At 45.4% G+C, this 22,179-nt stretch overlaps 1 protein-coding gene across 1 annotated transcript in view; it reads right to left on the bottom strand.

Moving 5' to 3' along the window:
- Window positions 1-415: 415 nt before the first annotated feature.
- LOC146829962 (GTPase IMAP family member 7-like) overlaps window positions 416-22,179 on the bottom strand; it is a 45,714-nt gene continuing 23,950 nt past the window's right edge. Inside the window, exon 4 of the mRNA XM_085604217.1 lies at window positions 416-1,894. Within this exon, the coding sequence (XP_085460343.1) occupies window positions 726-1,894 (1,169 nt within the window). The 3' untranslated portion in view covers window positions 416-725. The remainder of the gene's footprint in view (window positions 1,895-22,179) is intronic.

Here is a 22,179-nt window from a genome sequence, read left to right as displayed (position 1 = left end):
CTGGGCACTCTCGGTAATTCGGCCTCAGGCGTCTACCAATCTCAGCATTTAGGAAAGGGGAGCACAGGTACTTTAGCTCTGGTCAGCAGGGGGACAGTGCACAGCATTTGACAGCCAGCAAAACAGATAGGGCAAAAATATGGGAGCAGACCGCACATAAGAGGGTCATTCAGAGCAGACGGTGTACCTCATTTCTCAATCTATCTGAGCTCGGCATTATCTGTATGAGTGAGGATGGCAGCTGAACCTAAACCCTGTTACCTTGAGCATAAGTTCTGGCGCTGACACTTGCACACCGGGACTTGTTCACAAGGGCAAAGCATTGAAAAGTACCAACAGGAAAGAATTTCAGTTAATTATGTGTATTCAGAATACAGATTCTATTAAAACACGTTAAGCAAAATTATTTGCACAGTAGAAATTAGATATAATCATTTTGATAACATATGGAGCATGAATAAGTGATCTGAAATAAATTTGTCAATGATGATGAAAATTCTCGGTCCTCAGACATGAGTGTTGGTGCATATCACCTGTGACCCCGGGCACAAATTAAACAGATGGCCAAAATTCCATGGAGCGTATGAACGCGCTGATGCTGCAGCCAGTGGCTAGAACTGGAGATGGAACTTCGTATGCAATGAGAAGAAAATATATGATTACTTTAAAAGTAAGTTTAGCAAAAGGGCTCCCGGAAAGAAGTCACTTCTCAGATCAAGCACTAATCAAAACAGTTCCTTAAAGAAACCTGTAACCGCGCCTGCCACCACCCCGACACCTGAGCCAATGACAGCGCCAACTGCTGTCCCTGCCAGCGCGCCCACAGCTGCACCAGCCACCGCTCCCGCTGCCATTCCAACAGGACCCATCACAGCCCCAGCGGCAGCGCCCATCTCTGCCGCCACTACCATGCCTCCTAACGCCCCTGCACACCCAACCGTAGCCCCCCCTGCCACAGCTCCAGATTTAGCCCCCATTTTGGCGCCGTCTTTGATACACTGCATAACTTCAGACTCGGCCTCCTGTCGAGCGTTCTTTAGTTGATCATTTAACCGTTGATCAATTTCTGCAAATTTTTGTTTAGATTTTTCATCAATTTCCTTCTTCTGCTGCTGTGTTATTTCACCGTTGTTTTCCTTCTTTCGCCTCTCAATTAATTCTTCTTTCTCACGCTGTATTTTAGCGGTCTCCCTTTCTTTTTCTTCTTGGATTTTTCTCTTTTTCTCTTCCTCTTTTGCCCGCAGTGCCCGCTGCGCCCTCTCATACATCTCATTTGTGTAGAACCCCCCGTTATTCCTTGCCACCAGGCCTTTAATGACGTCATACAGTTCCCGCCTCTGATGCTCCGCCTCTTCTCCTCTTGCTTTGTTGTTGAGGGCGCAGTAAGGCCTCCCAGGGTTGACGATCAGATCCATAAACTTCCCGCCAGATTCATTAACAAAGGTATCTATCGACTGGTCATCTTCCAGGTCGTCTTTCCGGGTGAACAGGACTATCAGGTGCTCCTCGGCCCCCTTCCCGAAGAGGTCCCGCACCATGTTGACCGCGTTCTGTTCCTCCGCAGTGAACCGCCCCACCTGCAGCACCAGGATGATGGCGTGGGGCCCGGGGACGCTGAGGACCACGCTCTCGGCCACCTTTTTAATGATCTCCTTGTTACAGAGTTGTGTGTCAAAGAGCCCGGGAGTGTCGATGAGTTTGATGTTCTTGCCATTGAAATCACAGCTCGCCGCCGTACAGTCCGTGGTCACTGACTCTGCTGAGGCTTTGGACTCAAACTCTTTCCTCCCCAGGATGGTGTTGGCGGAAGCGCTCTTTCCAGTTCCAGTTTTTCCTACAAGAACTATCCTCAGCTCTGTCTCCTCTTGACTTTGCTTCATTGTAACAAGGTCACCTGACGAGAGAAAGCAAGAGAGAATGTTTCCTGTATCCTGAAAACAACATGCACAATACAACATGTTAAACTGTGATTATTACACTTATAAAATCCCATTTTGTTTCCGTATGAGTTTCAATAAATAGATCTTTTTTACATCCTCCAGTGTAGCATGGAGAGCAGCTCATATCATGCTAATGAGTGAATGTCCCACATTTAATAACATATGGGTGAGGTTTGCCAGTTTATGCTGAAGTATTCAAAATACACCTTATGTGTTGCCTACACATCTTTACTACATACTTTCTTAGTTATTGAAATATTTTCTACATATCCATCTGTATCTTTTTCTTTAGTAAGATAGGTTGATGTCATCAGTCCAAAATATTTTGTAAAAAAAAGCATTGTGGACAAATGACAAATGTATAAACACCTGCAAATTGTAGATGCACCCAGCAGAATAAGTGTCCACTGCATTCCCAGAACCCGGTGTAAAAATGGGCTTTGATAGAAACCTATCTAGAATTTTATGAATATATACTGATTTTCCTTGTTTATTTACATAGAAGTTCAGTACACCTCTGACATTTGACCATATGCAAGTCAAGTCAAGTCAAAAAGTGCTTTATTCGAGTATTACTCATAAAAGCAAACATAGAAACATATAATAAGAAAGAATTAAATCTGAAATGTCATATTGACATACGCACATATCTTAAAAAAAACAAAAAAAACCAAGTTATTTTCAGAGAGAAAAAAAAAAATATATATACATAATCACAAGTGTAAAATACATTGGTGTTAATAATACAATTAAGTACAATTTATAAAATCTTTATACTAAAAAAGAGCCATTTAAAATTTCATTTCACAGGTGTAAAGTTCATTGATGTTGATGATACAGTTAAGTATAATTTATAAAATCTTTATACTAAAAAAGAATCATTTAAAATTTCATTTCCAGATGTCACGATGAATTACACTAAACAGAGAATAGACAATACTCTAGCAGTCTCAGAGTGTCTAGGCAGAGAGTAGTCACCGAACTAGCAATCTCTGCCTTATCATCCATGCCCACCCCAAATACTTAGCGGTGGCAATTATAATCCAAGTTAAAGTAGTCGATCTAACAATACGCAAAGCCATCATACTACTTTTAGTACCCAGGTTCCTACACATAGGTGCCAACCAAACACGCCTTGGAGTAGAGTATGGTTTACAGGAGAACAAAAAATGTCCAAGTGTTTCGTTACCTTCCCCACAAACTGGGCATGTAGCAGGGCCTCCTTCCCTCCACTTAGATGTTAAGTTACGAAGAGGAAGAGAGCCCGCCCTTAGTTGAAAAAACAGTTTCCTATCCAAAGGTTTGGATATATAATCCCAATACAGTTCATACATGGGGTACAATTTAACCTCAAGAAAACTAGCAGTCATGGACCCACAGTTGATGCTAAGCAATCTCATATTAGCAACATTTTCCCCAAAAATATTTTTTAGGGTTGTCTTATTGGGAAATGATGCCCCAGCTGGGTCAGTCCATAATGTATTTAGACCCAGTTCAAATAGTGCAAGTTTTAATGATTTGAACCATCTAATTCTATTGAAGCAATCTGCTTTAATAACGTCAGTGAACCCAGCCGCATAATGAGAGAGCTCAGGTGTGGTCCATAACCTACGCCAGTATAAAATCGGTCGTAGTTTGCCCATTTTGGAGATTTCTTTCCTGCCGAGCTCGTATCTCAAAGGCAATAACGGACTACTCTGTGGAGTACCCGTTAATTTCCTAAAAAAGTTGTTCTCAGAGGTTTGTAACTCCTGTAAATTTTCATGCCCCCATAACTCGGCCCCATATAATACTGACCCAATTGCTTTTGCCTCGTATATAACAAGGGGTGGTTTGATCGGTTTGGTCAATGATTTCCTATGCTCCTTTATAATGGTTCCAGCTAATTGCTTATGCCTTAAAATTGCAATATTTAAATGCTGGTTCCACCTATTATCATTAGATATAAGGATACCCAGGTATGTAAATGATTTTACAACCTCAAGAGTGCGTCCACTCATGGTAATATTAGATTTAAAATTTCGGTACGGATTAAAAACCATGAGTTTTGTTTTAGACGCATTCACCTCCAGTCCGTGATCCCCACAGAACTTATCAAAAATGGCCAATGCTTTTAGCAGACCACTTGGAGTTTTGGATAAAATTAACGTGTCATCGGCGAACATTAAAATCGGAACTTTTACACCTGCAAGAGAGGGAGCATCCACTGCCTGTGATTGAATGCGGGGGACAATGCCATTAATAAAAAGGGTGAACAACGTTGGTGCCATTGCGCACCCTTGCCGAACCCCACGCTCAACAGGAAATTCGGCTGTATCTTTACTGTATCCACCCCATTGGATTTTAGCATAGGTGCCTTCATGTAATCTCATGATCAGAGTCAACAAGACTCCAGGGACCCCTAGGGCCACAAGTACTTCCCACAGTTTCGCCCTAGGTACCAGGTCGAAGGCAGCCCGCAAATCGACAAAAGCCGCATAAACTCTGCCCCCACCTAGCACCACAGTCCTCCACTGGATCAGCTGAAACCGGAAAACTTGATCCACAGTACTAGTGGCCCTACGAAACCCAGCCTGGAAGGGAGATAGAATATTAAATTCTTCCGCCCAATCGAGCAATCGATTAACAATCACTCGCCCAACAATTTTTTGCACTGTATCAATTAGACTAATTGGGCGGTAGTTACAAGGCTGGGTACGATCACCCTTTTTATACACAGGGATAATAACAGCACCCCGCCATGATACCGGGATAGCTGCACCCTTAGCAATGTGGTTTATTAGCAAAAGAATATATTTACACCACCTTCCAGTGTCATTTAAGAAAACGTCCGCTGGGACCCCATCAATGCCAGGAGCACGTCCACTGTGTACGGTTCTAAGGGCCAACAGAATTTCACCCTTCGTGAAGACATTATCTTCAGAAAATGTATAAATAGGGCAGGTACTATTTACAATCTGATCCCTGATAGCATACTGATCACTAAAAAAAATTATCCAGGCGTCCTGCGGGACATTGTTATTACAAGCCTCTTCAGACCTTTCTTGTCCCCATTTGACAATATGCCAAAATAATCTAGAATCTTTTCGATCACTAGCACACTTCAACTTGTCCCAATGGGCTTCGTCCCAATCTTTTTTCGCCTTGGCAATACAAATTTTGTAAAACTTTCTGGCAGAACGGATGTCCCCCAAGTTTTTGCTCTTGATTGCTACTCCCAAAGAAATTCGTGCCACCTTGCAAGCATGGTTATACCATTTAGCTGCTCTATAAACACGTGTCATCTTAGAATTTGCTGGTTTCAGAAAGTAGCTTTTGATTTCTTGGAAAAGAGACTCATGTACTTTAATAGTATTAACTTGACCTGTAGTGATCCCTACTTCACATTCTAGGGCCATAATAGCCTTATCGGTCGCAAATCCTATTTTTTCTATGGTTTGCTGGTCTGTCCTAACACTTGTCCATCTTAGCCTACGCATATCATTTGTTGGTACAATTAGCGGGGGTAGGGGATCATCCAGAGGATTAAAAGCATTGGGTTCGGACGACCACCATTTGTGAGTAACACATAGTGGATTATGGTCGCTCTCTAACATTTCTGTTACAACCATATCACTAACAGTTGACCAAAGGGAAAGGCTACAAATAATATAGTCGATGCGACTTTTGCTTCTCCCATTATTAAAGGTCATTGCTGGTACTCTATCTGACTTTGTCCTTCCATTCAAAGCTCTTAACCCTTGTTCAAGAAACATTGCATTCAGACCCAGAATATCCTCTGTCCAACGAGTTACTGGAATAGTATCTAGTAAGGGGATGTCCCATTGTTTGTCTTCCTCTGCACCTAAAAAGGCTTCACCTGTATCTAGAGGTTCAAACGTGCGGTTTAAATCCCCTGCAATTATTATGTTTTTCCTACTAGAATGTGTCTCAAGGAGATTATACAGGGTAAGAAGAACCTCAGATTTTCCTACATTTCCACCTCTGGCATATATATTATAAATATCGATGGATAAGGATAAATTACTCATGAGTCTAATGAGCTGAATATCTTTTTGACCAATCTCCACAGTTTTTGTAACAACCTTTAAAGATTGTTTGACCCATATAGTAAGGCCCCCCATCGGGCGCCCTGTTGTAAATTAAAACAACGATGTGATTAAGCATTTACTAAAGACATTAGTTCCCTTTCTTTAGAACATGTTTCTTCTGTTATGTTGACCGAAGTTCGGACTCCATTTTGTATTGTCATGCCTCCACGTGTTCACCATGAGAAGAGTCCAGCCTCTGTGTTAGTTGCTCTTGTAATCTGCCTAGTAACAGTCTATAAATAGCTTCTTTGTCCATCTGGCGCATGCCCAGACTTGACCACATCTGTTATCAGTTAGCCTTGCTTGACCATGTCTTCGCGGGCTCAAGGAGTGTGTTAGCTCCGCCCACACATATTGATTCAGTATCGAAAATGACCATAAATGGTAATGTTCTTCGGCCTCATGTTGTATCCTCCCACTTATGAGCCCCTCTGTTGTGTATAAAAGGGGACCATGTACGTAAGTTCTTTGTGCTACTCTATGCAATACTGAAGAGTGTTGTATGGATTGTAGGACCACCCTTAAGGGTTAATAAATCTTGTCTTTGTACTTTGCAGTTTCCGTGCCAACTTCCTTATAGATTCCATTACAGGAGAGCGAACCCTTGTGTCCTGCGGGCCTAGCTGGGGCCTGTATTCATCAATTGGCGCCCGTCACGTGGGGCTCATCGGCGACTCGGATGCTCGAAGGATTGGTCGCGACGAAGGTGAGGAATTTGGCCGGGGAAGTGATCACTGCCAGCGGCGTTTAGCCCTGACATCCCGAGGTTTTTCTTCCTTCCCTTCCGAGCTGACCGTCTGGGTGGCGCCGGTCCTCGACTGAGACCTCTTCTGTCGGTCCTGCCGTGAGAGCCGTTTGGGCGATTTTGGAGCTTGGCAGTTGGAATCTGGACTCTTGATTGGTAAGAACCGTTGTACGGTACTTGCTCCGAGTTTTTGAAGCCTGGTCTGGCTATTTGAGTTTGATTTGTGATGACTAGTCATGTTTTGTATTTGTCTTTGTGAATATATATGCGTTGCAACACATATAGGCAGGTAATGTGGAGAGATTTCTCCGGAGCTGTGTAACTTTGAACGGCGCAACGATTAAGTGCCATTTTCCTTACAATACTGCATATTTTGCATTATTTCTGAACATGCCTGCTTTTAGCGCACTCCGTAAGTGGTGTTGCTGCTTTGGAAACCGGTTGAACCTCGAGGAATCTGCTCCGGCTCCCCCAGAGGGGACTCCTAATAGGGATATGTATGTGAAGCATGGTCTTTCTTCCATAATGTACAGCACAGTATGGAGGAAATATACTAAAAAAGATCCTGAGTTACGATGGCCTTTGTATGGATCGTTTGATATACGTAAGATTGAGTATGTGGAACAGTGTATGTGTAAGCGGCGTGCTCGTCAGGATATGTTTGAGTGTGTACGGTTGTGGGTGAAGGAAGTGCGTGAGCGAGAGAAGCGTGAAAAATCGCTGTTTGATAAAGCACAACGGAAGAATGATCATGTGCGAGTACAGGAAGCGAGGCGTCGGGAGGACAGAGAGCAGACGGACAGACAAGAGAAAGAGCGTAGGCTACAAGTTTCGGGTCAATACGCTGTTCGGCAGCCACTTTATCCTGTCCTTAATAATCTTGATGATGATTTTTATTTACTAGATCGCTCTCCGCCCCCTTATGTTGGCGCGTCTGCTCCGAGGCCACCTGATTCCGACCCGGCTTCGGGTAAGGTAGATACGCGGTCCATGCTGTCAGCCGAGCAAATGGCTGAGCTTCGGCAATTTTCCTTCCGTGCACTTAAGGGCAAGCTATCCGTGGATGACTTATTCCATACTTGGGGGGCGTGGCAGGCGAGAGATAAATTGTATTTTTTGGGCCACTTTGCTGATGAAGTGACTGCTGCTTACCGGAAATATTCCAGTGTTTTTGAGCCTGATGATGTGACATCGGATGCTAAAGCATTGCATAATGGTGTTTTCTCTCCCTCTAAGGCTCCTGACACAGCCCGGCGGCTGTTCGCTTTGCGGGACGAGGTGCTGGCCCTTAAAGAGAAAGCGCGCCAGCGAGCAGGGGAAGAGAAGCAGTCGGATTCATGCACAGCAGAGGGCCACTCATCCATCTCCCAGTCAGATAAGGATGGCATAGTGCATGCTAAACCAATGCGGGAGGCGGCACCTTTGTATGTTCCTCCTAAAGGGGCGGGGACTAGCTCGGACACCTCCTCTGCCGATGCAAAGGGATATTTTGTGTATAATTGGGTTTATACCCCTTGGCATAGGGCTGATGTTATGGCGTTGAAGAATGCATTGCCTGATCCCCGCAAGAATCCAGCGGCCTTCTACGAGGAAGTCGAGGGGGCCTTGAATTCTTGCGTTATGACCTTAGCAGATATAGACCTGTTCTTTGGCCTTATTTTGCCACCGGATATGTGGCGATCTGTCCGAAAGGTAGATGATATAGTTGCCTTTAAGGCTCGATGGTCTGACCTCGAGGATGAAGATAGGGAACGGAAGCCCGCACAGAAACCACCCCAGAGTATCTTAGATCTCCCTGCTGCTATTGTGGCTAAGTTGAAAACGATTATCCCCCCTAAAAAGATTGACTGGAATATGTTAGCTGCATGTAAACAGAAAGTTGACGAGTCAGTTGCAGACTTCTTCACGCGTTTTGAAGAAACGTTTCATGATTTTAGTGGCCAGTCGCTTACTGACGAAACAGGCCGCCACCTTTTCGCGGATAAATATGTGGCCAATCTGCTGCCGGCAGTTGCGGCCCGTCTGAAAGCGAGTGAGAGTTCTTGGTCCTCCGCGACCCCAACGGCTCTCCTGACTATCGCTCAGTATTATGAGCGTCAGGAGCAAGAAGCAAAGGGACAGGAGGATAAGAAATCGAAAGATCTCAAGACGAAGGTGATGTTGGCGCAAGTATATGATCCGCCCCGACGGGGTGTTAACAGAGGTAGGGGAGGATCTTATGGTCCTCCCTCGGGCCGCTCTGATTTGAATAGGAACCAGTGTGCGTATTGTAAGCAATCGGGCCATTGGGCCAGGGATTGCCCAGTGTTGCGTGCTTCGCGTCAGGGACATATTTCGGGTGGCCCGAGAGGTAGAGGGGGTTTCTCGAACTTTAGAGGGAACTCTAACGATAATGCTCGTTTCGACACTGCTGGGCAGCACCGAGATAGATCAAATGTTTTCGATCGCCAGCATCAGTATCACGTGTCGGAGATTGACCGATCGGGGTATCATGATTCTCAGCATGCATAGGAATGCGTTGGATGGGGGTTCGAATCAGTTGAGGTGCCGGTCGATCAGAAGGGTCCTTATGTATCGGCTGAGGTTTTAGGCTCTACTGATCAGTTCCTAGTGGATACAGGAGCGACACGTAGTGCGCTGTCCAAGCAATTGGTTCCGAGGGCTCCCCCATCCGGCTTAATGGTTACATCGGTAGGGTTTGACGGTACACTCTCCCGAAGCCCTCTTTCGCAGCCCCTCACATTTAAGGTTGATTCTTTTTCTGCACCCTGTCCGTTTCTGCTTGCCCCGTACACACCGGATAACATTATGGGCCTTGATATGTTAAAGCATTTTAGGGCTACGATCCGCTGCTCTCCTGCTGGTGTGCGGGTAATATTGAATGACAACTACCCCCGGTCTGAGCGGATGTGTGCGATATCAGAGGATGCGCTGTTAGCTACCCTCCCGCGTGTTTTGTGGGCAACTTCGGATACTGATGTGGGTCGAATGGTGATCCCACCGGTCCACATTAGTGTCCAGGAGGGGGCGGTGTTACCACGCCTCCCACAGTACCGTATTTCCCAGGAGGGCGAGGAGGCTCTCATACAGATTGTGCAAGATTTGATTGCGGTGGGGGTAGTGGAGGAAGTTCCCTATAATATCTGTAACAGTCCGATTCTCCCCATTCTGAAAAAGGATACGGATGCTAAGGTTTATCGGTTTATAATTGATTTACGAGAAGTGAACAAGATAGTGATACCTCAGTACCCAGTGGTTTCCGATATCACGACGTTGCTCACCTTGGTCCCGCCTACGGCGACCATGTTCTCAGTGATCGATTTGAAAAATGCCTTCTTTTCTGTTCCCATTCACCCCGACAGCCGATATCTTTTTGGGTTTACTTTAAATAATAGATCTTACCATTTTTGTAGGATCCCTCAGGGCTATACAGAAAGCCCTAGTATTTACAGTCAGGCTTTGAAAAGGCAATTGGATTCCTTTGTTCTGCTCGAGGGGGTCGCCCTCATTCAATATGTCGATGACATCTTGCTGGCGGCTGACACCCTGGAGTTGTGTGAAAAAAGTACGATATCCTTACTTTCCTTTTTAGCATCCCACAATCATAAGGTATCGAGGAAGAAATTGCAATTCTGTAGACCAAAGGTGACTTATTTGGGTCACCTTTTGTCTAAGGAGGGGCGGGCACTCACACCGGATCGTATTCAAGTAATTTTGGACACACCGAGACCGTCCACGCAGAAGGATGTGCGTGCATTTTTGGGTCTTGTTTCTTTTTGTAGACAGTGGATATTGGGGTTTTCACACATAGCTAAGCCATTGTTAGCTCTCTTGACCAAAGACACGCCCATCCCGATCCCCTGGTCAGATGAGTGTGACGCTGCTTTTCAGCAACTACGACAGGCCCTTTGTTCAGCACCAGTGTTAGGGACCCCTGATTATGCAAAACCCTTTTCGTTGTACGTGCATGAGAAAGATGGATGTGCATTATCAGTTTTAGTGCAGATGCACGGCGATAAGCAGCGCCCTTGTGCATACTTTTCGGCTGTACTTGATCCTGTCGCCCGAGCATTACCAGGGTGTTTTCGCTCGGTTGCGGCGACAGCTGTGTCAATACGCCAAAGTGAAGGAATTGTGTTATCCCATAAGCTGTTGGTGTTAGTTCCCCATGCTGTTGATGCCCTGCTTAATCAAACAAAGACGCAGCATTTGACCAGTGCCCGTTTAACGGGATATGAGTTGACGCTTTTGGCTCCTCATATTACGTTGAAAAGGTGCGTAACGTTAAACCCGGCCACATTGTTGCCATACCCCGAGACCCAGCCTGAGGCGCGGAAAGCGCATGATTGTATCCTTGTGACTGAGGAACAAACAAAGGGTTGTATCGATCTCCAGGATACGCCCTTTCCAGATGTAGATGGAGAACTGTGGGTGAACGGATCATGCCTGAAACTACCAGATGGTACGACTTCAGCAGCGTATGCAATCACCACGTTACAAACGATAGTGGAAACAGCACGCATACCACAGAAATCAGCTCAAGCAGCGGAACTGATAGCATTAACACGAGCATGTGAGCTCAGTACAGGATTATGTGTAAATGTTTATACAGATAGCCGCTATGCCTTCGGAGTAGCGCATGACTTCGGCCTGCTCTGGAAGGAGAGAGGGTTTTTAACGTCACATGGAGTACAGATAATGCATGGAGAGTTAGTTCACAATCTTTTAACTGCATTGACATATCCAAAGAAAATAGCCATCGTTAAATGTAGCGCCCATAGGAAAGTAGTTGATAAAGTTGGAGAAGGGAATGCGTTAGCGGACCGAGTAGCACGGGAGACTGCGATGCAGCCCGGTGCTACTGCCATGTATGTAGTAAAGTCACAGGTGGAAAGATGGCGTGATGCGAAGGAGGAAGTGCGAGAAATGCAAAGGACCGCTTCTGATAAAGAGCGGGAGCAATGGGCTAGAGAGGGGGAATTGGATGATGAAGGCTGCTGGAGAAATAAGCAGATGGATAGATGGAAATTACCCACGGCTTTTGTACAGCCTATGGTTCAGATGGCACATGGGCTAGCACATGTTGGAGCTTCTGCAATTATAAAATTGCTTACCCAAGTCTGGGAGCATCCAGAGATTGCTAGCACGGCAAAGAGGGTGGTGCAGACCTGTATGATCTGCTTGAGGTATAACCCAGGAAAGGGTACTCGGACTCCAGCAGGAGGATTTGTAACACCCACTGCACCCTTCGAGGTGTTGCAGATGGATTACATCCAGCTTGAGCGCTGTAACAATTTGAAGTATGTTCTAGTAGTGGTTTGCGCCTTCAGTAAATGGGTTGAGGCGTACCCTACGAAAGACAATACTGCAATAACAACAGCGAAGCTGCTGCTGAAAGAGTTTTTCCCTCGATATGGCGTCTGTAGACTTCTGTGGAGTGATAATGGGCCTCACTTTGTAGCGGATGTTATAAAGTATGTCTTGAAGGGCCTAGGCATCACTCAGAAGTTCCACGCCGTGTTTCACCCTCAGTCTGCAGGACTAGTCGAGAAGTATAATGGTACACTGAAGCTTAAGATCGCCAAAATTCAAGCTTCGACGTCTTTGACTTGGCCAGACGCTCTACCGCTGGCGTTATTGTCAATTAGATCAGTGCCACACTCTCGAACTGGCCTCACACCGTATGAAATTGTTTTTGGACGCCCAATGAATATTTGGGGTCCACCAAAACCTAAGGCTGTGTACGATGTACCTTGTGTAATGATGAACGATTATCTGGCACAGTTAACGGATAACTTGATTTCTATTCATCAACAGGTCCGAGAGGCGCTCCCTGATCGGTCTACCGGTGAAGGACATGGTCTCCGGCCTGGTGACCATGTCATGGTGAAAGTCTTCGACAGAACGAACAGTTTGGAGCCGAGATGGGTGGGCCCTGAGCAAGTCCTCCTCGCAACGAGGACGGCTGTGCGAGTCTCAAACAGAAAGAATTGGATCCATTCTCTGCACTGTCGAAAGGTACCGCCCGGATTGGTGGAGCCTGCCGTGCTGACCGATCAACGAGAAATCCTGGCTGCAGAGACAGGCCGTGCTGCGGAGCCAAACGTCACTGAGGAGCTCTTTCCGGACCACGCGACTCCTGGAGGAAGGCGATATCATCTTCGACTAAGGAAGTGAGTTTCCTAGTACCGGGACATACTGTCAGAACGGCCCTTGGGTTAGTGAAACGGAGAGCCGATGAGGCAAGGGGGGGGGATCAGCCCTGCATTAGTGTAGCGACACCCGTCTTGGCCCGCTGGTGAAGAAATCGACCGCTGCCCAAGGGGAAGAGTTCTGACAGACTTTTAGTTTCAGGAAGATATTAGGGTATTACTCTTTTTGACATGGAGAAGAAGAAAATTCTTTGTGCGTCAGGGTTCATGCTGACAGTAGCTATTGTTGGGATAACCACATGGTTTGTGGAGGAGGTAACTCCTGCTCGGAAAACACTTGTGTTGACAACTCCGGTGCCTGAAGAGCACTACTTTTATACATTACCGTACCAAGAGTTGAAGCATCGACAGTCTTACTTGAATAACACTTTTATCCAGATGCTGCATCATACCCACGTTGCTACGAATGCTACGAACTGTTGGATATGTGGGATGATGCCAGCCCATCAGAAGAAAGGAGGAACGCCATTTATACCACTTCCTTTCTCTCACAATGGCTCTTGTAGAGCATGGTATACTCTGCTCTTTGCTACTCGAAAACCGACAGTGGGACGATTACTCTTCAGACTCAATAAGGAATGTCAGCAGGATAAAAATGGGTATCCGCAAGCAAATGGGACAATTTGGGAATGGGAAGAGTACCGACCAGACAATGAATCCATTCCCTATATCTTTACGAACACTAGAGACACTGTGGGAAAGGACAAATTTGTGATTCAGGTGGCACAAGCTCAAGCAGACCTGTGTGTCCAGAGTGTGGGTTTTATTCCTGTTGGTGTCAGCGATTGTATCACTGTCCTGAACATTGATGGGTTGAATAATAGTACCTTTTTAGCGTCTCATAATACATATTTTGTGTGTGGAAATAAAGGTTATTACCGTTTGCCGGCTGGGTGGTCTGGGGTATGCTATGTATCATTTCTATTACCTCCTGTATTCCTAGCACCAGCATCCTATCATAAAGATTTGAAATTATTGAATAATGTGACTGTGAATAGGTATAAGCGTACTCTATCAATTGATGATGTAGATCAGACCGATACCAGCTTGCAACAGTATATTGATTTTAACTTAGGACTGTTTTTCTTTGTTGGAGCCGCTTTGAATAGTAGGAAAATCCGAAGATTAACAAGAGTGGTAGAAGCTGTGACTAACCAAACTGCTGCTGCTCTTGGGAATCTTACGGAAGAATTACAAATCACTAGAATTGTTGCATTGCAGAATCGTATGGTATTAGATGTCATGTTAGCCGATCGAGGTGGAGCTTGTAAAATTATTGGAAGTAGCTGTTGTGTGTTTATCCCTGATCATACGCCATCAGTTTATAATGCCATTAATAAGCTACATAAAATTGCAGCTGAAATCCATACAGAAAACGGCACTTGGTCCTTTTCTGGATGGTTTTGGGCATTGGTTACTGCCTGGGGATGGAAGGTCTTAACTGGTTTCTGTATCATTATAGCACTTCTGTTCTTTTGCTGTACCTGTGTTCAATGTGGTCCATTGCTCTGTTCCTTATGTGTATCATTCTGTATCCCTGATAAGAAAGCTATTGCCGATGCTGCTCATCAGAAACGTTTAGCTAAAGAAGTTGAAGAAATGATGACAATTGACATATATGATGATTATCCTAACAAACCGGATGTCTTCAGTAAATGCTGAAAGGGTCGTCTGTTGTAAATTAAAACAACGATGTGATTAAGCATTTACTAAAGACATTAGTTCCCTTTCTTTAGAACATGTTTCTTCTGTTATGTTGACCGAAGTTCGGACTCCATTTTGTATTGTCATGCCTCCACGTGTTCACCATGAGAAGAGTCCAGCCTCTGTGTTAGTTGCTCTTGTAATCTGCCTAGTAACAGTCTATAAATAGCTTCTTTGTCCATCTGGCGCATGCCCAGACTTGACCACATCTGTTATCAGTTAGCCTTGCTTGACCATGTCTTCGCGGGCTCAAGGAGTGTGTTAGCTCCGCCCACACATATTGATTCAGTATCGAAAATGACCATAAATGGTAATGTTCTTCGGCCTCATGTTGTATCCTCCCACTTATGAGCCCCTCTGTTGTGTATAAAAGGGGACCATGTACGTAAGTTCTTTGTGCTACTCTATGCAATACTGAAGAGTGTTGTATGGATTGTAGGACCACCCTTAAGGGTTAATAAATCTTGTCTTTGTACTTTGCAGTTTCCGTGCCAACTTCCTTATAGATTCCATTACAGGAGAGCGAACCCTTGTGTCCTGCGGGCCTAGCTGGGGCCTGTATTCATCAGCCCTTTAGGGCCCTTAGAAGCTGGTACATGAAAATTTAGGTACCCCAAAGCAAAAACGGGGTCACAGGCCCATGTTTCCTGAAAAATACAAACATCGAACTTGCTAACAAACCTAAACCAATCACCACAATCCAACTTGGAACATAGCCCAGCCACATTCCAGGATAATAAATTCCCAATACCCTGTACCATTACAGGTTTGGGACTAGAGACATACCCATTCGACACAATATCATTTATACCATTGTATTTTACATTTTCAATAATTGAATCAGCTATGGCCTCCATATTAACAATCTCAAGTCGAGTGCCTACTCGTTGACCTAGCTCATCAGTAGAGCATGAATCATATGAATGGTGAAATGGTTGTCAATCACAAGCATCCAGGTTTGACAGGGCAGAAAATCTATTTTCCACACATAGACCCCGTTCGCAAAATCCAGCATCATTACTACCCCTATTGGTCACAACATTCCATTTAGTTCTTAAAATGCTAGGATTCGGACCTCTTCCTTTCCGAGGATAAAAAAAGTCCAGGGTCAATGGTACAATTGAAGTTGACCTTCGCGGTGGAGGCAAGATGTTAGGCAAGATGTTTGATAATACCTCGGGGTCAGTAAAGTTAAGGACAACACAATCCCCTCTGAACCTCTTAACTCTATTACCAATCCACTCAACCCTTCTGGCATTAACAAGTTCTACAGATAGTTGTTGCTTCCCCCAGGGGGATATTACCATGTTGTTTGTAAGCCACGATAAAGATTTATTTAATAAAGAAGGGACAGATTCGACCTCCCCAGAAACCAAAGGGGGGACATTTGCAAGGACAAGAACTAATGGAGAGGCTTCAACTACAAGCTCAAAAGACCCTTTCCCCATGTTATAATTATTGGTGGCAGAGATAGAGGGTATATCTACAAAAGCACCACTAGGTACATTAGACAGTGGTACAGGATTAGAGTCAGATCCACTATTCTCAGCAGGTAATGTTTTACTCGTTACTGGCTCTACCCTGGACACAACAACTTCAGTAATATTTCCTGTCTTCACCAAAGTTTTCTCTAGTAAACCACCTAATCTATTAACCTCAGCGGTTAATTTGTCAATTTTACTAACCAGAGGTTTAACTATACCTTTAATTTTTGTGTCCATCATGCTCCATAGTTTAGTAAATTGAGCATTAGAAAGGGTTACGTGAGCTTCACTGAACAGATCATCCTCCTTGTCCACAGATATTTTCCTCGGAGGGGTTGCAATTTTATTTCTGCCAGATCTTAAACCCCCCCGTTTTGGGATAGCCTTGCTTTTACCCCTAGTAACCCTCGGAGCTGGAACAGGGGTTATAGAAAGAGGGGACTCAATATTAGTGGATGTCACTGACACCTCTTCACTATCACTATTGGCTTCAGTAAAAACAACTACGCCACTAGGCAAAATGGTATTTGTATCGTGAAGAGGGTCATGAGCCACACAAGATGTACTACTACTATTATGTAAAGCCAAGGAATCCCCATACTCTTTATCAGCCATAAGAAATTGGTTAGATGAATCTAATCCCAGTGAGGATCTCCTGTCGCTGTTGATTTTAGCCACAACTTGGATAAGATAATTATCTATAGTATTATTAGCTGGAGTTTGTTTTTTTCCAGGCATGAGTAAGGTGAATAAGGTGGCTAAGGTGAACAATACACGTGAAACACAAGATTCAGATAGATGTTATAATTACCCTGATTAGACCAAGCTGCTCATATGTCCAAGAATAGTAAAAGTGAATTTTCAGGCAGGGTCCCTGGCCCAACCCAACCTAGTCCAACCTCGGACGGCCTCAGACGGTCCCGCCCTTGTCCCGGGCTTCTCCCGGCGCGTCCCGCGCGTGTCCCGCGGGACGAGGTTCCACTCGTGGCTTTATTCGCCTCCTGGCGCTCGTGACCAGCGTCGTCGGCGTCCTCGGAATCAGCGGGGCTGCTGGGGGATGAAGTCCGATGTTTCTAAAATCGGCGGAGCCAAGCCCGGCCACAAGGAAATGCAGCAACACAAGGACACAGGAGGGAGAGAACAGCGGAGCAATGCCCGGCCAAAAAAAGAAGTTCAAAAAGGCTTCACAAGGGCCTCGGCCCCACTCGTGGCTTTATTCGCCTCCTGGCGCTCGTGACCAGCGTCGTCGGCATCCTCGGAATCAGCGGGGCTGCTGGGGGATGAAGTCCGATGTTTCTAAAATCGGCGGAGCCAAGCCCGGCCACAAGGAAATGCAGCAACACAAGGACACAGGAGGGAGAGAACAGCGGAGCAATGCCCGGCCAAAAAAAGAAGTTCAAAAAGGCTTCACAAGGGCCTCGGCCCCACTCGTGGCTTTATTCGCCTCCTGGCGCTCGTGACCAGCGTCGTCGGCGTCCTCGGAATCAGCGGGGCTGCTGGGGGATGAAGTCCGATGTTTCTAAAATCGGCGGAGCCAAGCCCGGCCACAAGGAAATGCAGCAACACAAGGACACAGGAGGGAGAGAACAGCGGAGCAATGCCCGGCCAAAAAAAGAAGTTCAAAAAGGCTTCACAAGGGCCGCGGCCCCACTCGTGGCTTTATTCGCCTCCTGGCGCTCGTGACCAGCATCGTCGGCGTCCTCGGAATCGGCGGGGCTGCTGGGGGATGAAGTCTGATGTTTCTAAAATCGGCGGAGCCAAGCCCGGCCACAAGGAAATGCAGCAACACAAGGACACAGGAGGGAGAGAACAGCGGAGCAATGCCCGGCCAAAAAAAGAAGTTCAAAAAGGCTTCACAAGGGCCTCGGCCCCACTCGTGGCTTTATTCGCCTCCTGGCGCTCGTGACCAGCGTCGTCGGCGTCCTCGGAATCAGCGGGGCTGCTGGGGGATGAAGTCCGATGTTTCTAAAATCGGCGGAGCCAAGCCCGGCCACAAGGAAATGCAGCAACACAAGGACACAGGAGGGAGAGAACAGCGGAGCAATGCCCGGCCAAAAAAAGAAGTTCAAAAAGGCTTCACAAGGGCCTCGGCCCCACTCGTGGCTTTATTCGCCTCCTGGCGCTCGTGACCAGCGTCGTCGGCGTCCTCGGAATCAGCGGGGCTGCTGGGGGATGAAGTCCGATGTTTCTAAAATCGGCGGAGCCAAGCCCGGCCACAAGGAAATGCAGTAAGACAAGGACACAGGAGGGAGAGAACAGCGGAGCAATGCCCGGCCAAAAAAAGAAGTTCAAAAAGGCTTCACAAGGGCCTCGGCCCCACTCGTGGCTTTATTCGCCTCCTGGCGCTCGTGACCAGCGTCGTCGGCGTCCTCGGAATCAGCGGGGCTGCTGGGGGATGAAGTCCGATGTTTCTAAAATCGGCGGAGCCAAGCCCGGCCACAAGGAAATGCAGCAACACAAGGACACAGGAGGGAGAGAACAGCGGAGCAATACCCGGCCAAAAAAAGAAGTTCAAAAAGGCTTATGCACAATCTCTCATCGGCTCATTGCCTTCCCTCTTCCAGGGCCTACACAAGACAACGCATGTAACACTGTTTATCCACCTAACTGCTCAAAGTCGGCTTTTGAAAAGTTTTAAAGATAAGGTCACGAGAGAGATCTGAAGGAAATCAGTAGATCCGTTCAGTACCACCACAGACGCAAGAGGAAAACTTACAACTCAAGCTAATGATATCCCAACTTGGATGGACATCTTTTGAATTACTGCCATGGTACTTGTGTCTCCATAATTACTTTTTATCTATATTGTCAGGATCTTCCTCGCTGTTCATAAAAGGAAACTTCAGTCCAATTACAACACATGGATCAGGCTGCGGGTGATCATGGGATCCCAACTCTTCTCAATGTCAGGGTGATGGCAATCTCTCCTGCACCCGCACAGCCTTCACCAAGGGTTGAACCAGGTGGCTGGTCATACTGCCGCAGGAAGACCTGAGGGTCAGATCTTGGTACCCTCACACACCTGTTATGGTGTCATGCTTCATCATTGGGCGCTCCGCGTCAGGCCGGCGTTGCAATGCCTGATGGGCCTGGGGGCTTTGTGTCGGAGATCTTTTGATCCAAAGACGCAGTGTAGATGAGTGTAAATGAGGGGGCTAAATAACCGTGTGACCTTTTAAGATAGAAACACATACAGCATGTGGGGCAATTTCTATCAGAGTGACATAATTCCGCTGAGCTTTACTCACTCAACTCTGTCCCATGACCCAGAGCTCACACCTGATCCTTTACAATGAGGATAGTAGAGTCTTGGTATTTCACACCTTGTTCTCAATCTTTCACATTGCATGCTTCTTTTTTTTCTCTTCTTTTTCTCTCCTATTAAGGTGTCCCTAAACTTGACCGGGAACCTCCATCTTCCCCAAGCAGCATTACTTTGCATCTCTCGAGGTAAGTTACGTTTATGCCAAAATATACATCTGCACACGCTCCGCATCGTGTGCAAGCCTGTTATCCACTAGATCATGTGAGTGGATTTCATGTATGTGATTGTACTACTATCCACATAGCACGTCTACGTGTTGCAACCTAGACCTTTTTCACGTATGTCTGTTGAGCTTTGGACCGTGAGTATTGGACACCTCACTGTCTGGCCGAGCAGGCACACATCACCTGTTTTAGTGGCCTGTATGACTTCACCGTTGCACCACTATGGTGGACCTATTCCTTATTTCTAATTACCTGCATGTATTTCTCCACCTTATGTTTCCCTCTCTTTTAGGTGGAACCATAGGCTGGCAACCATTTAGGGGTAGGCAGGTGAATATTGTTAGGTCATCCCTTAATAGAAGAGAGACCTGAATCCCCAGATTAGGGCATTACTTGACAGTTTTTTTGGACCTGACAAATTGCCACACAATCCTTGGGCTGTCAAGGCACGAAACATGTTGACACATCTCACTAGTAGCTATCCTGGTACTTGGAGATCACGAAATAGCACCACTGTTTTTATTCAGTCCTGGTACCTTTTTCTTATAAATAATTGTTTTTAGGACACCAGAGCCTATTATAGCCACCAATCACTTATCTCACTAGTCACACGGTTAGTTAGCCCTCTCATTTGCTCTCATCTATAGAGCGTCTTCGCATCAAAAGAGCTCTGACAAAAAGCCCCCAGGTCCTTCAGGCATTGCAGCGCTGGCCTGACGCGGAGCGCCCAATGATGAAGCATGACACTGATGGAGCGGGTAGTATAACATTTTGTATACCCCCCTATTCTGCATATTTATACTAATCAGAATAATCTATTAATTGTAATATTATTAATGTGTTTGCATGAAGTCTAATCAACATTACTAATATACGAAATACACGTGGGATTTGCACTGTGCATGGCTAAAATAATTTGCAATTAACACACGTACGCATACTAATACTAGAAAAAATAGAATATCGCATAATATATGTTGCTTTTGTGACGTTATCGTATGTTGCACCAGATGACATCAATGGGTGAATATGAATGCTTTAAATGTCACCATACGCTAGATAATTACCAATCCAGACCTTGATAAGTCAGTTCCCTAAACCACCAGAGTAATCAAAAACCTCACACCATCCACAATTCGATCCACGGCGTGGATCAAATCGCGGATGGTCTGGCTGCCCGCCTTATTATATATGTTCGTTTTACCACTTAAGTGACAGTGTGCCTGTGTACCATGTGGAACATTACAGTGTCCTAGTTGGGGCCACGACTTGTGATGGTGTTCGCTTTACAACATTCAGAAAACCAGATATTAATTACGTATTTGTTAGATTGGTTGATTTGCCAACTATTCCAAGATCTGTTTGATTATTCTTGCTTTTTTCACTTGGACACCACCTACATGAAAGACTTGTTGCGACGTGAAACCCAGTCTCGGTTGTCTAGATTGCCTTCATAAAGTCTGAAAACTGACATTGTACAGACGAAACACGTGTTGGCTTCGATAATTGCTGGGAATTTTCCATACGCAAATAAAGGAGATCTGTTTCTATCTGCTGTGGAAAGTCCTTGAGAACCTGTGTGTGAGTTGGACACGTTTTATTTGCCTTTCAACTTCACGATTTTGACATACAATATTGTGATATATTCCTACATGAAGGATATGTTCTAATGAAATTCATTGTGACTAATTAAGGGTGTGCTATAACTGTATTCTTCAATTGATTATGTGCATGTTCTTGCGACTTGCCTAAATCATCATGTGGGAGTTGGTGCTACTAGTTATTTTGGCACCCCAACCCTTTTACGCTGTTGTACAAACATTCACGCTAATATCATTGAATAATTATACCTGCTTTTCATCTTGAGGTGCGGTTTGTCCCTTTTGGGATTGCTACTACCAATTGTATATATCTGTATTAAGCCAATGGCCGGAAATAAGGGAATCCGCAAAACTACTAAATTAATTCGAAGACATTTCTTGTGGCCAAATATGTCAAAAGACATTAAGCAATATGTGGCAGACTGTGGAATCTGTGCTCGGGGAAAATCTAGTAGACAAGCCCCTCAAGGGCAATTACAGCCCTTACCTATTCCACCTCATCCTTGGCACACTGTGACAATGGATTTGATCGTTGATTTACCCTCTAGCCATGGCCTAAAGACCATTTTGGTAATGGTGGATGCTTACACTAAGATGGCCCATTTTGTTGTCCTAAAAGACACTCCCAATGGAAAACAAATGCTCAGAATAGCTCTACAGGCAATTCGCCTTTCTTTCTAAACTATGGTAGACATCCACATGCATTCCTCAGTACCCGAGAGATATCAGTCCCAGCAGTTCAGGTGATTGTGAAGCGCTTAGGTAAGATTCATAAGTTAGCAAGACAAAATCTGGCCAAATCCAAGAGTCAATATAAGTTAGAAGTAAATTATCAAACTGGAGATAAGGTATGGTTGAGCAAAAGAAACTTGAGGTTGAAAGGATGTAGAAAATTTCAACCCCATTTCATTGG

Source organism: Triturus cristatus, chromosome 5_1 (assembly GCF_964204655.1).
Source record: "Triturus cristatus chromosome 5_1, aTriCri1.1, whole genome shotgun sequence".
Lineage (NCBI taxonomy): Eukaryota > Metazoa > Chordata > Amphibia > Caudata > Salamandridae > Triturus > Triturus cristatus.
This window is presented reverse-complemented; position numbering and strand designations above follow the sequence as displayed.